Raw genomic sequence first — 16,235 nt, forward strand, 5'->3', positions numbered from 1 at the left:
TTCACTTGTTTTCTGGAGATTGTCCTGCTACTGTCCACCAGAGGGAAACAAATCCTTTGCAGATGGTGTGTTTTTTCATCATCAGGTTACCCATTCTGTGCTAAAAAATAAATGAATAAATAGCAAATAGATTTCCTCACATACGTGAATATAAGTAATATTTTACCTGCCTTTTGATTAGGTACGCCTACTGTGAGCATACGTCGTGTTTAATGACGGCCGAGAAGTAGAAGAAGTAAAAAAGGGAGAGTTACAAAATAGTTTTATTCATATATAAACACAATACTAGTAAATACATTTCATTGGGAGACCACGGTGTTGTTGTTTCACATAAGCAATAACAAAACAGGTTTAAAACAAAACAAAAAAACAGTGAAAGTGAGATATTGTGATATATTTCAGTCCTGTGCAAGATGACTGGTTGAGTGTCACTTCAAGGCTCCCAGGCTGACCTCGCCCTTCCCCTCAGCTAGCGAGGGTCTCTTTGCAGTGCCGTAGGAAGCGTACGGAGGGGCGGCGCCGGAGGTGCTGGAAGAAGGTAAACGAGGCAGCGTGCACGTTGACGGTTGCCGTTCAGGAGGACAGTAGCCCGCCGAGGACGAGGGCGCCTTACCCTGGAGGCTGCAGCTGCTGCCGCCGCCGCTCTGCGTTCTATTCGGGCCGCGGCTCAGAGACGACGTGGACGAGCTGGAGAGAGGCGACGTCCTCAGGCCGTAACCCAGGACCCCCGTGCTCATGAGGAACTCCCTGGAGCCGTAAGCGGGAGGGGTGGGCCCCCGGGCGCCTTGGGGCCGGGCGTTGTCCGGCGGGAGGCTCCTCCTGCAGGGGACGTCGTAGACGGACGCGTCGGGGCCGAAGAGGGCCTGGGACCTGGCGTGCAGGCGCAGCATCCGCTCCCGGTCCTCCATCTCACGCCGCTCGTGGATGGAGGAGATGAGGCTCTTGGAGAGGGAGTCGTAAAGTGAGGCGGTGGACTTCTGGGGTGTGGAGCTCAGGCTGTGGGTCTTCATGTCTCGCATTGCCAGAGCTGAGCCCGCGAAGGGAGGCTCTCTTTGGATGTAGCCGACAGGGAAGGACGGGGACGGGTCCCTGGAGGCGAGACCCTGCAGGGAAGGGGAGGTGTCTCTGGGCTGAGGCGAGTGGCGGGCGACCCCCACGAAGACGGGGCTGTAGACCTGGGGCGTGTAGGCCAGAGGGGGAGGTCTCTGCACCACGCTGCCGTCGGGACCCAAGCTCATGAAGAAGCTGACTGCGGGGTGGGCCCTCTGAGCCCCGCACTGGGGGTCTGTCAGGTTGTCGTAACTGCTGTGGTTGGCCAGCGCACCGGAGGAGGCGGGGCCGTCAGTGTGCAGGGCGGGCAGCTGGGACTTGCAGCCGTGGTGACGGCCGCCGCCGCCGCCGCCGTGTTTGAGCGAGCGCGAGTTGAGGGTCATGGAGCTGAACTGCACCGAGCCTGAGATGGTGCTGGTGGCCTTCAGGAGGGGCAGGACTCCTCTCAGGGGGCTTCCGTTCCGGTCCGGACTTTTGTTGCCCACTTGCTGCTCCGAGGCCTTCAGCAGCTGCACCACACAAGGACATGGACATATGTTGGTGACGTGGGCCGAGAGGAAATGTTACATAGGGGACCCTTGAACTGTAGACAACCACAATGTAGTCCACAAGTGGGAAATATTAAAAGGACCCCTTTATGACCTTTTTAATGATGTTGTAACAGTAAAATGTTACCTAGAGTCTGTTTATGTTCACGACAGACAAACATGAGAACAATCTATCCAAGAGTTGGGCTTTTAATGACCTCATGGACATGTACACTTCTGACACACCATATGTAGATTAGCCCGCCCCTTGTATACACCCACTTGACCTTGGTAACATCCTGTTACTGTAACGTTACTATCACGGCACAGTTCTCTTCCTATCCTGTTCATGTTACTATCCTGTTACTTTCTTGTTACTATTCGATTACTGCTACTATCATGTTACAATCTTGTTACTATCCTGTTACTATCAAGTTGGTATCATGTTACAATTCTGTGATCAACCTGTTACTACTGTTTTATTATCATATTACTATTATGCTATGATACTATTACCATTCTGTTTCATTATGTCACAATCATGTTTTGAATGATGTTACTATCATATTATAAACATGTTATTATTATGTTACCATCAGGTTACAACCATGTTACCATCATGTTACTGTCACGTTACTATCATGTTATAGTAATGATATAATTTTACTATCATGATACTGTCATTACATACATGTTACTATCATAAAACAAACATGTTATTATCATGTTACCGTCATGTTACAATCATGTTATCGTCATGTTACAATCATGTTACCGTCATGTTACTGTCATTTTACTATCATGTTATTGTAATGTTATAATATTACTATGATATTACTGTCAATTTACTATCATGTAACAAACATGTTTTTATCATATTACCGTCATTTTACAATCATGTTACTGTCATGTTACTATCATGTTATTGTAATGTTATAATATTACAATCATGTTACCGTCATTTTACAATCATGTTACCGTCATGTTATTATCATGTTATTGTAATGTTATAATATTACAATCATGTTAACGTCATTTTACAATCATGTTGCCGTCATGTTACTGTCATGTTACAATCATGTTATTGTAATGTCATAATATTACTATGATGTTACTGTCATTTTACTATCATGTAACAAACATGTTATTATCATGTTACCGTCATTTTACAATCATGTTACCGTCATGTTACTGTCATGTTACTATCATGTTATTGTAATCTTATAATATTACTATGATGTTACTGTCATTTTACTATCATGTAACAAACATGTTATTATCATGTTACCGTCATTTTAAAATCATGTTACCGTCATGTTACTACCATGTTATTGCAATGTTATAATATTACAATCATGTTACCATCATTTTACAATCATGTTACCGTCATGTTACTGTCATGTTACTATCATGTTATTGTAATTTTATAATATTACTATGATGTTACTGTCATTTTACTATCATGCAACAAACATGTTATTATCATGTTACCGTCATTTTACAATCATGTTACCGCCATGTTACTGTCATGTTACTATCATGTTATTGTAATGTCATAATATTACTATGATGTTACTGTCATTTTACTATCATGTAACAAACATGTTATTATCATGTTACCGTCATTTCATAATCATGTTACCGTCATGTTACTGTCATGTTACTATCATGTTATTGTAATGTTATAATATTACAATTATGCTACCGTCATTTTACAATCATGTAACAAACATGTAATTATCATGTTACCGTCATTTTACAATCATGTTACCGTCATGTTACTGTCATGTTACTATCACGTTATTGTAATTTTATAATATTACTATGATGTTACTGTCATTTTACTATCATGTAACAAACATGTTATTATCATATTACAAAAATGTTACAATCATGTTACCGTCATGTTACTGTCACGTTACTATCATGTTATTGTAATGTTATAATATTACTATGATGATACTGTCATTTCACTATCATGTAACAAACACGTTATTATCAGGTTACAAACATGTTATTATCGTGTTACTGTCATTTTACAATCCTGTTACCGTCATGTTACTGTCATGTTACTATCATGTTATTGTAATGTTATAATATTACAATCATGTTAACGTCATTTTACAATCATGTTGCCGTCATGTTACTGTCATGTTACAATCATGTTATTGTAATGTCATAATATTACTATGATGTTACTGTCATTTTACTATCATGTAACAAACATGTTATTATCATGTTACCGTCATTTTACAATCATGTTACCGTCATGTTACTGTCATGTTACTATCATGTTATTGTAATCTTATAATATTACTATGATGTTACTGTCATTTTACTATCATGTAACAAACATGTTATTATCATGTTACCGTCATTTTAAAATCATGTTACCGTCATGTTACTACCATGTTATTGCAATGTTATAATATTACAATCATGTTACCATCATTTTACAATCATGTTACCGTCATGTTACTGTCATGTTACTATCATGTTATTGTAATTTTATAATATTACTATGATGTTACTGTCATTTTACTATCATGCAACAAACATGTTATTATCATGTTACCGTCATTTTACAATCATGTTACCGCCATGTTACTGTCATGTTACTATCATGTTATTGTAATGTCATAATATTACTATGATGTTACTGTCATTTTACTATCATGTAACAAACATGTTATTATCATGTTACCGTCATTTCATAATCATGTTACCGTCATGTTACTGTCATGTTACTATCATGTTATTGTAATGTTATAATATTACAATTATGCTACCGTCATTTTACAATCATGTAACAAACATGTAATTATCATGTTACCGTCATTTTACAATCATGTTACCGTCATGTTACTGTCATGTTACTATCACGTTATTGTAATTTTATAATATTACTATGATGTTACTGTCATTTTACTATCATGTAACAAACATGTTATTATCATATTACAAAAATGTTACAATCATGTTACCGTCATGTTACTGTCACGTTACTATCATGTTATTGTAATGTTATAATATTACTATGATGATACTGTCATTTCACTATCATGTAACAAACACGTTATTATCAGGTTACAAACATGTTATTATCGTGTTACTGTCATTTTACAATCCTGTTACCGTCATGTTACTGTCATGTTACTATCATGTTATTGTAATGTTATAATATTACTATGATGTTACTGTCATTTTACTATCATGTAACAAACATGTTATTATCATATTACAAACATGTTATTATCATGTTACCGTCATGTTACTGTCACGTTACTATCATGTTATTGTAATGTTATAATATTACTATGATGTTACTGTCATTTCACTATCATGTAACAAACATGTTATTATCATGTTACAAACATGTTATTATCGTGTTACCGTTATTTTACAATCCTGTTACCGTCATGTTACAAACATGTTACCGTCATATTACTGTCATGTTACTATCATGTTATTGTAATGTTATAATATTACTATGATGTTACTGTCATTTTACTATCATGTAACAAACATGTTATTCTCATATTACAAACATGTTATTATCATGTTATCGTCATGTTATTATCATGTTACCATCATGTTACTGTCATGTTACTATCATGTTATTGTAATGTTATAATATTACTATGATGTTACTGTCATTTTACTATCATGTAACAAACATGTTATTATCATATTACAAACATGTTATTATCATGTTACCGTCATGTTACAGTCATGTTACAATCATGTTACTGTCATGTTACTGTCATTATACTATCATGTTATTGTAATAGTATAATATTACTATGATGTTACTGTCAATTTACTATCATGTAACAAACATGTTATTATCATATTACAAACATGTTATTATCATGTTACCATCATGTTACCGTCATGCTACAATCATGTTACTGTCATGTTACTGTCATTATACTATCATGTTATTGTAATAGTATAATATTACATGTTATTATCATGTTACCGTTTTTTTACAATCATGTTACCGTCATTTTACTGTCATGTTATTGTAATGTTATAATATTACTATGATGTTACTGTCATTTCACTATCATGTAACAAACATGTTATTATCATGTTACAAACATGTTATTATCGTGTTACCGTCATTTTACAATCCTGTTACCGTCATGTTACAATCATGTTACCGTCATGTTACTGTCATGTTACTATCATGTTATTGTAATGTCATAATATTACTATGATGTTACTGTCATTTTACTATCATGTAACAAACACGTTATTATCATATTACAAACATGTTATTATCATGTTACCGTCATGTTACTGACATGTTACTATCATGTTATTGTAATGTTATAATATTACTATGATGTTACTGTCATTTTACTATCATGTAACAAACATGTTATTATCATATTACAAACATGTTATTATCATGTTACCGTCATGTTACCGTCATGTTACCGTCATGTTACCGTCATGTTACAGTCATGTTACAATCATGTTACTGTCATGTTACTGTCATTATACTATCATGTTATTGTAATAGTATAATATTACTATGATGTTACTGTCAATTTACTATCATGTAACAAACATGTTATTAACATGTTACCGTTTTTTTACAATCATGTTACCGTCATGTTACTGTCATTTTACTATCATGTTATTGTAATGTTATAATATTACTATGATGTTACTGTCAATTTACTATCATGTTACAAACATGTTATTATCATATTACAAACATGTTATTATCATGTTACTGTCATGTTACTATGCATGTACCTGCTCTGGAGGAATGGGTGATGATCCTCTGGATATGGCCTCCAGGACAGGACGCAGCTGTGGGACGGTGGGGATGGACACAGGGATGATGGACTTGGTGTGATGTCCCATCTCTGCAGAATTGGAAGGGAAAAAGAAGCTGCTACATGCTTCCACTATGTTTCACAGTCAAAGTCCAACATCTGCTGTGTTCTAATGTTATTGTAGAGAATCCCTGCTCTTTAAAGTACCTTCCATGGATACCAGGTGGCTTTTCAGCAGCCCGTGTTCAGGTTTCGGTGGCAGCGGAGGCGGACTTTTCTGCTGTTTCCCATCCGACGGCTCCACGGCTCCCGCAGAGGAACGCTGACAAAAGAAAAATGTGAAAAGACGTGAGAGGTGGGCCATGTTCAGACAACACAATTTGCATGCTTGAGCTTACTCGGTTTTGAAGGTCCTGGCTGTGATTGCCGTTGTCCGTGACTTTGACTGACGCCTGCCTGTCAATCTCAGGTCTCAGGAAGGGAGGCTGGATGTGGATCACTGACTTCCTGCGAGGTCTGGCTGCGTACCTGAAGGACGAAGGAACCATTTGTGGGAGAAAAAAAAATCGTTAGCAGCAAAAACAGACAGCACTTACCTTGGCGAGAAGGGACTGCAGATCAAATACTCCAGATTGTTGCAACAACCGCGTGTAAACGGGTTCACTCCACCCTGAAACTTCCCAGTTACCTGCAATAAAGCACATCCAAATAAAATGGCTTATGGATATGGATGCAATTCCAATATTCATTCAATAATTTGGTGCCAAACTACATTTGTACACCCTTTTTTTAAATCAGAAAATGGTATGGAAAGCTCGGCATGAGGCTTGTTGTTGGGGGGCACTTTGATACATTAGTAGCTTAATAATTGCATTTTATTTTTACAAAGCGGGTTAGTGTTAGAATAATGATGTATATATTATCACACTAACTTTAGTATGCTTAAAGTCCATTGCTTTATTTATTAGATATTGTGCTCAAGTTAGACTTTTCTAATCTATGCAAGGACAAAACTTCTTGTCTGAGGGGTGACCTCAGTCACAGATGTTATCTTTGTTTTAGCCCGCTAACAGCCAAGGACTTCAAGGACCTCAACGAAGATAAGATGACAGCACACAGACGAAGCAGAGACTTCAAGGCCCCAGCACATTCCGTCACGTATTGTGCGTCCTGGACCTGCTTTGCATAATATATGTGACCACTCCTTTTAGAGGCGGCCTTAGTGTTGTTGACTGTGGAACTCCTGAATAAATAGAGGGACGCAGGAGCTGAACCTTAGAGCATAGGGCGAGACTGTGACTAAGTGTGCAGCTCCATGCGTTCTCCTCATGAGCTAAATTGAACTCTGTCTCTGCATGATTCCTTGCTTCTTGTCTGATTAATAGATGTCATCAGTGTTTGAACCTGACAGGACTGTTTGGGAAGGCATATGATATGATTCAATTAGTTATTTAAAGCTAGGGAATTATTTTTTTTTCCATTTGTTTTAATATTGATTTGGAATATTTGCTCATACTTTGAATACATTTTTAAACATGTTTTCCTATTTTTAATAGGATTTTCCAATCAATATATTTAGCTGTTATGTACTGTTTTTAAAAAGCATTTTCATATCCTGAAATATGTTTTATTTTACAATATATTTTCACAAATATTTTTAAAGTATTTTTTCTAAAGATTAAAATTACATGTCCTTGCTTTAGTTATTAGCTATTGTGCTCAAGTTAGACTTTTCTAATCTATGCAAGGACAAAACTTCTTGTCTGAGGGGTGACCTCAGTCACAGATGTTATCTTTGTTTTAGCCCGCTAACAGCCAAGGACTTCAAGGACCTCAACGAAGATAAGATGACAACACGCAGACAAGGCGAAATCACAAGGCCCCAGCACATTCCGTCACGTATTGTGCGTCCTAGACCTGCTTTGCATAATATATGTGACCACTCCTTTCAGAGGCGGCCTTAGTGTTGTTGACTGTGGAACTCCTGAATAAATAGAGGAACCCAGGAGCTGAACCTTAGAGCATAGGGCGAGACTGTGACTAAGTGTGCAGCTCCATGCGTTCTCCTCATGAGCTAAATTGAACTCTGTCTCTGCATGATTCCTTGCTTCTTGTCTGATTAATAGATGTCATCAGTGTTTGAACCTGACAGGACTGTTTGGGAAGGCATATGATATGATTCAATTAGTTATTTAAAGCTAGGGAATTTTTTTTTTTCATTTGTTTTAAATATTAATTTGGAATATTTGCTCATACTTTGAATACATTTTTAAACATGTTTTCCTAATTTTAATAGGATTTTCTAATCAATATATTTAGCTGTTATGTACTGTTTTTAAAAAGCATTTTCATATCCTGAAATATGTTTTATTTTACAATATATTTTCACAAATATTTTTAAAGTATTTTTTCTAAAGATTAAAATTACATGTCCTTGCTTTAGTTATTAGCTATTGTGCTCAAGTTAGACTTTTCTAATCTATGCAAGGACAAAACTTCTTGTCTGAGGGGTGACCTCAGTCACAGATGTTATCTTTGTTTTAGCCCGCTAACAGCCAAGGACTTCTAGGACCTCAACGAAGATAAGATGACAACACGCAGACAAGGCGAAATCACAAGGCCCCAGCACATTCCGTCACGTATTGTGCGTCCTGTACCTGCTTTGCATAATATATGTGACCACTCCTTTTAGAGGCGACCTTAGTGTTGTTGACTGTGGAACTCCTGAATAAATAGAGGGACGCAGGAGCTGAACCTTAGAGCATAGGGCGAGACTGTGACTAAGTGTGCAGCGCCATGCGTTCTCCTCATGAGCTAAATTGAACTCTGTCTCTGCATGATTCCTTGCTTCTTGTCTGATTAATAGATGTCATCAGTGTTTGAACCTGACAGGACTGTTTAGGAAGGCATATGATATGATTCAATTAGTTATTTAAAGCTAGGGAATTTATTTGTTTTCATTTGTTTTAAATATTAATTTGGAATATTTGCTCATACTTTGAATACATTTTTAAACATGTTTTCCTATTTTTAATAGGATTTTCCAATCAATATATTTAGCTGTTATGTACTGTTTTTAAAAAGCATTTTCATATCCTGAAATATGTTTTATTTTACAATATATTTTCACAAATATTTTTAAAGTATTTTTTTCTAAAAATCTAAAAAAAAAATACATGTCCTTATTTGTTCATATAGTTTTCTTCTTTTTTTTAAGTTATACAGTGCGTCCGGAAAGTATTCACATTGCTTTACTTTTTCCACATTTTGTTATGTTACTCCAGATGAGGTGGTTCGGGCATCTGGTCAGGATGCCACCCGATCGCCTCCCTCGGGAGGTGTTTAGGGCACGTCCGACCGGTAGGAGGCCACGGGGAAGACCCAGGACAAGTTGGGAAGACTATGTCTCCCGGCTGGCCTGGGAACGCCTCGGGATCCCCCGGGAGGAGCTGGACGAAGTGGCTGGGGAGAGGGAAGTCTGGGCTTCCCTGCTTAGGCTGCTGCCCCCGCGACCCGACCTCGGATAAACGGAAGAAGATGGATGGATGGATGGATTGTTATGTTACAACCTTATTCCGAAATGTAATTAAATATTTTTTTTCTCTTCAAAATTCTACACACAATATCTTCTTATAATGACAAAGTGGAGAGTTGTTGTTTTTTAATTTTGCAAATGTATTAAAATAAATTTAAAAAAACTACAAAAATCATAACTATTCACAACTTTTGCTCAATACTTTTTAGATGCACTTTTGGTAGCAATTACAGCCTCAAGTCTTTTTGAATAAGATAAAATCTTACTCAAAAAGACTTGAGGCTGTAATTCCTGCCAAAGGTGCATGATAAACAAAGGCTGTAGTAATTATGCACATGTGATTTTAAAAAAAAATAAAAAAATAAAATAAAAAAAAGTTTAATAAATTTGCAAAATAACATTGTTATTATCGGGTATTGTTTTTAGAATTTTGAAACCAAAAATGTATTTATTCCATTTTGGAATAATACTGTAACATAAAATGTGGAAGAAGTGAAGAACTGTGAATACTTTCCAGATGCACTTTTTTTTTTTTTTTTTTTTTTTTTTGATCATATTTTTATCACAAAGTTTGTCTAAGTCTTTACTTATTATTTTAGATGATACAGGAGTATTCAAAGTGACCAGAAAGTCTAGGAAAAGTGAGGGGCAGCGGCTTGAGAAAAATGAAGAAAAAAAATCGACATCAAATGTTCAGTTATGTTAAAAATAAAATTATTTTATTTTACGGTATACGCTTGAGAAAAAGTATATTTGTTGTGCAAATTCCTGGATGCTCATTGATTGTTGTTAGTTTTTGTCCGTTATTGGGGTATTGCCACTGACTTGTTCATTGGTGGTGCGGCCCCTGGACACCAGGAAAAGGTGGAATCCGGCCAGGCCGAGGACGGGGAGGAGAAAGAGCCCTGAGATACTGACCACCGCCAAACTGTGAGGACGGTGAAGGAAGCGTCTTAAACACACCAGAAGACATTCTGGACTTCAAGAAGGATACGTGACGGCGCAGTGCAGCTTCCACAGGTCGTCCGTGTGATGCAGGACGTAGAGGAGGCCGAAGCTGAAGACGCAGACCATGTGACCGGTGAGGGACAGCAGGAAGAAGAAGAAGTAGCGGTAGTTCCTCCTCCCGATGCAGTTGTTGACCCAAGGACAGTGATGGTCAAAGTCCTGCAGAGAACCAAAAATCACACATTTGTTTTTGTTTTTTTAATACCGACTCTCCGAGAAATTGAATTCCTAGCGAGGCTACAAAGGACGGGAGGGGAAGGATTAACCTGATTATTGAGATCTCTCCCTTCATCACGCTCTGTCCGTCGTTCACTACACACACACACACACACGCGCAAAAATCCCTTTTTATTGCCTTTTCCCCAACACACTATCATTTTTTTAGGGCCCGCATGGCCCATTGCATAAGGACTCCCACAGGGAGTCCTTATGCAATGGGACATAAGGACCTATTGAATTTGTAAGGTTTTATTCTTTATTCTTTATTCTTCCGCCGCCACATTAAACTGTAATTTGACCCACTTAACATGCTTCAAAACTCACCATATTTGACCCACACATCAGGACCTGCGAAAATGACCTTTTTTTAAAAAAAAAAAACCTCAAAACTCAAAATTGCGCTCTAGCGCCCCCTAGGGGAAGAAAACTAGACTGCCTATATCTCCCACTAGGAAGATCGGAGAGACATGAAACAAAAACCTGTATGTAGGTCTGACTTAGACCTAGTTTTCATAACTGTATATCATCGGGCAAAAATCAACAGGAAGTTGGCAATTCCACCTTCAAGACAAAAAAGTACTAAAAACAGTCACTTTTGCCTCTTTGAGCTGTAATTTGACCCCCTTAACATGCTTCAAAACTCACCGAACTGAACACACACATCAGGACTGGCAAAAATTACGATCTAATAAAAAAACCTAACCCCAAATCTCAAAATTGTGCTCTAGCGCAATTTTTTAATGAAACGCACAAAAAACTGCTCCTTGGATAAAAAAACTGACAAAACTGCCTGTAACTCCCACTGGGAAGGTCGGAGAGACATGAAACAAAAACCTCTATGTAGGGCTCACTTAGACCTACATTTCATAAATTGACAACCCCCAGCAAAAATCAACAGGAAGTTTGCTATTCCCCCTTCAAATCAAATTTTTTGTAAAAACCCGTCACCTTCCTTCAAAAACGAACTCCTCTGAGCGCGTTTGTCGTTTCGCCTTCAAACTAACACAGGAGAGAGATTGAACCCTTGTGTTTACAATCAGGCCCGGCCCTAACCAATCTGGCGCCCTAGGCAAGATTTTAGGTGGCGCCCCCCACATCGGCAGTGAAGTGTATATACTCACAAGAAACCGAATAGCTTTGTCTTTGACCTTTTTTTTTTTACTTACAACTATACCTAATATATAAAGGGGTGGAAAAGTGACTATTACCTGCAGGGCAAACATTAGCTAACCAGAAGGCAATAACAATGTAAACAAAAAACACCTGCTTAAAAGATCTAATACAAATGTCCCAGAGGAATGTAGGTGGGAGTACTGTAATTACCTAACGTTACATTATTATTTTCCATAACAATTTAGGCCCCTCCACAATATTAACCCGACGTTAAAACAGAACTAGCTATTTATTGATTAGCAATTGCCGACTCATGTAACATTAGCTTAATGCTAAAAAGCCAGGTTACTATCACATTCTGTAACAGACAAATCATTTCATGTAGGCTAACGTTACTTACTTGCTACCTCTGTCTTTTCTCGTTTCTCCTCCTCTTCTTTTCTCTTTTTTTTTCCCTGGGCACCTGACAGTTTTGGCCGTTTTGACATCTTGTGTTGATTTTTTGATGTGGTGACGTCCAAAAAGAGTCATGATACGGGAAGGGAGGGGGCGCACCGTGCTGGGGGGGGGGGGTGTTGTAACAAATAATATTTCTATTAAATAGGCTTTACTTTGCATTTTAATTAACGTGGGATTATTTTTTGTATTTAGAAATAATAGTACCAACTTTTTTTCTCTTTTTTTTTTTTTTTTTCTCTCCAACATTTGTGGCACTTGCGTGGCGCCCCCTGATGGACGGCGCCCTTAGCATTTGCCTATACGGCCTATGCCACGGGCCGGCCCTGATTACAATGACAGAAGCGCTTTTTTTCTAACTGCTCCGGTTTTGATTTTATGACCCTTCAAAGACCCGCTGCGCTGATGCTGCTGCGCTGCTGTTTTTTTAAGATGGCTGCTTAAAAGCAGGAAGCACCAACGTGCCCACACAATGCAGACAAGGTAGGTACACTAGACAAAAGTCTTGGGACACTTCAGACTAAAAGTAGACAAAAGTATTGGGACACTTATGACTATCACTGGACAAAAGTATTGGGACAGTTAGGACTAGCACCTGCCAAATACGCGGGCCCGACCAACGCTGCTTGCAGCTTTAATTTCATTTGTATTCATTGTCCACTACATCTGTCGCCATTTTTACACTCAACCATAACGTTGCTGCTCCAGGCCACTCGTTAAAAAACACTTTCAAATTCCGACCCTGGACGATTATAAGGGCGAATTACCTTTCTTCATGAGCATTTTCCTACAAAACCCCAAACCAGTGAAATTGGCACGTTCTGTAAATGATAAATAAAAACAGAATACAATGATTTGCAAATCCTTTTCAACTTATATTTAACTGAATAGACTGCAAAGACAAGATACTTAACGTTCGAACTGGTAAACGTTGTTATTTTACGCAACTCATTTGGAATTTGGAATGTTTTAAAAAAGCTGGCACAAGTGGCAAAAAAGACTGAGGAAAGTTGAGGAATGCTCATCGTGTTGTGTTTTTATTTTCCCTGCCTTCTCTTGTGTTGTGATGTGTTTCCTCAGCTCATTAGTCTCCAGCGAGGGGCGGACACTAAGGCACACCTGCAACCTATTTCTACCGAGGACTATTTAAGCTCGCCTCTTGTCGATTAATTTATCCTGCACCTTCCACGTGCACGTGCCTGCTTCGCCTCGTCAGTCCTGGTATGTTGTTTTTCCTTAGTCCTGTAATTCCTAACGTTGTTGTGTTTGTTTCCTAGCCTCCTTGAGGCAACAAGGACTTTACCCTTGTGTTTAGTGTGCCCTGGCTTCTCCCCCTGCCGACCACTGAAGAACCTGTTTCATTTAAGTATTCACGGTGTGCACTTCTGCCCCATCGCTTTTTGTTACACTCATTAAATGTATTCCCTTTTTGTTATTCAAACTTGCCTCTCGTCTCTGCATCCCGGGGTCACCCCCTTGACCACTTCCTAACACATCAAACACTTATTTGGAACATCCCACAGGTGAACAGGCTAATTGGGAACAGGTGGGTGCCATGATTGGGTATAAAAGCAGCTTCCATGAAATGCTCAGTCCTTCACAAACAAGGATGGGGCGAGGGTCACCACTTTGTGAACAACTGCGTGTCGAACAGTTTAAGAACAACATTTCTCACCCAGCTATTGGAAGGAATTTAGGGATTTCACCATCTACGGTCCGTAATATCATCAAAAGGTTTAGAGAATCTGGAGAAATCACTGTGAGCTTCGATCCCTCAGGCGGTACTGCATCAAAAAGCGACATCAGTGTGTAAAGGATATCACCACCTGGGCTCAGGAACACTTCAGAAAACCACTGTCAGTAACTACAGTTGGTCGCTACAACTGTAAGTGCAAGTTAAAACTCTACTATGCAAAGCGAAAGCCATTTATCAACAACACCCAGAAATGCCGCCGGCTTCGCTGGGCCCGAGCTCATCTAAGATGGACTGATGCAAAGTGGAAAAGTGTTCTGTGGTCTGAAGAATCCACATTTCAAATTGTTTTTGGAAACTGTGGACGTCGTGTCCTCCGGAACAAAGAGGAAAAGAACCATCCGGATTGTTATAGGCGCAAAGTTGAAAAGCCAGCATCTGTGATGGTATGGGGGTGTATTAGTGCCCAAGTCATGGGTAACTTACACATCTGTGAAGGCACCATTAATGCTGAAAGGTACATACAGGTTTTGGAGCAACATATGTTGCTGTGGAGAGGCAGGGCCTGCAGTCCGACAGAGAGGCAGAGCACACCGGAGCCCGCTCCAAGATGGCGGCGAGGAGGCGTGGACGGCGAGCGAGCCGAGATCGATGCCGCAATTATCACCAGGTGCGTGGAGCGCTCAGCTGGGCACAAAACTGTATAAGAGGGCGGCAGCCGCGGACGTGAGGAAGAGAGGCGGGGATGAGAGGAGGAGCCAGAGAGAGGCGGATGCAGAGCGAGAGCGAAAGAGAGCGCAAGGAAGGCGACGACGCACGCAGCTGAGAAGCGGGAGCGGTGAAGCGAGCAGGAGAAGAACGGAAAGGCTGTAAGCAACCCGTAAGAGATTTTATAATTGCAAAATAAAGAAGTCTACACCTGCTCGCAGAATGCCGTTCTTTGATGGTCCTTGGAGCCCGCACAACAGCGAGCGACTGTCACAGTTGCCATCCAAGCAAGGTTATCATGGACGCCCCTGCTTATTTCAGCAAGACAATGCCAAGCCACGTGTTACATCAACGTGGCTTCATAGTAAAAGAGTGCGGGTACTAGACTGGCCTGCCTGTAGTCTAGAACTGTCTCCCATTGAAAATGTGTGGCGCATTATGAAGCCTAAAATACCACAACAGACTGTTGAACAACTTAAGCTGTACATCAAGCAAGAATGGGAAAGAATTCCACCTGAAAAGCTTTAAAAAATGTGTCTCCTCAGTTCCCAAACGTTTACTGAGTGTTGTTAAAAGGAAAGGCCATGTAACACAGTGGTAAAAATGCCACTGTGACAACTTTTTTGCAATGTGTTGCTGCCATTAAATCCTAAGTTAATGATTATTTGCAAAAAAACATTACGTTTCTCAGTTGGAATGTTAAATATCTTGTTTTTGCAGTCCATTCAATTGAATATAAGTTGAAAAGGATCTGCAAATCATTGTATTCTGTTTTTATTTACCATTTACACAACGTGCCAACTTCACTGGTTTTGGTTTTGTAACTTCACCAAAACGTCACCGTGGATTTATTGAGTCTGTTTAGCTGATTAAGGAGCTAGTGTGTCCATGACGATGACTTCTGTTTTGTTTGATCAGCCGTTTTACTGCCATGTGACAGACACCGTTTGGAAACAATTAAGCTACAGTCGTGGTCAAAAGTTGACATCCACTTGTAAAGAACATAATGTCATGGCTGTCTTGAGTTTCCAATCATTTTTACAACTCTTATTTTTTTTGTGATAGAGTGATTGGAGCACATACTTGTTGGTCACAAAAAAACATTCATGAAGTTTGCTTCTTTTATGAATTTA

At 39.1% G+C, this 16,235-nt stretch overlaps 1 protein-coding gene across 2 annotated transcripts in view; it reads right to left on the reverse strand.

The window, feature by feature from the left end:
• Nucleotides 1-259: 259 nt before the first annotated feature.
• zdhhc8a (zDHHC palmitoyltransferase 8a) overlaps nt 260-16,235 on the reverse strand; it is a 45,147-nt gene continuing 29,171 nt past the window's right edge. For both annotated transcript variants that reach the window (XM_061927252.2, XM_061927251.2), the window contains 7 exons: nt 10,900-11,072; nt 10,731-10,833; nt 6,967-7,058; nt 6,769-6,898; nt 6,578-6,692; nt 6,348-6,460; nt 260-1,559 (listed from right to left, as the gene is read on the reverse strand). In XM_061927252.2, coding sequence (XP_061783236.1) covers nt 429-1,559; nt 6,348-6,460; nt 6,578-6,692; nt 6,769-6,898; nt 6,967-7,058; nt 10,731-10,833; nt 10,900-11,072 — 1,857 coding nt within the window. In that variant the 3' untranslated portion in view covers nt 260-428. The remainder of the gene's footprint in view (nt 1,560-6,347; nt 6,461-6,577; nt 6,693-6,768; nt 6,899-6,966; nt 7,059-10,730; nt 10,834-10,899; nt 11,073-16,235) is intronic.

The sequence above is a fragment of the Nerophis lumbriciformis genome, linkage group LG32 (assembly GCF_033978685.3).
Source record: "Nerophis lumbriciformis linkage group LG32, RoL_Nlum_v2.1, whole genome shotgun sequence".
Lineage (NCBI taxonomy): Eukaryota > Metazoa > Chordata > Actinopteri > Syngnathiformes > Syngnathidae > Nerophis > Nerophis lumbriciformis.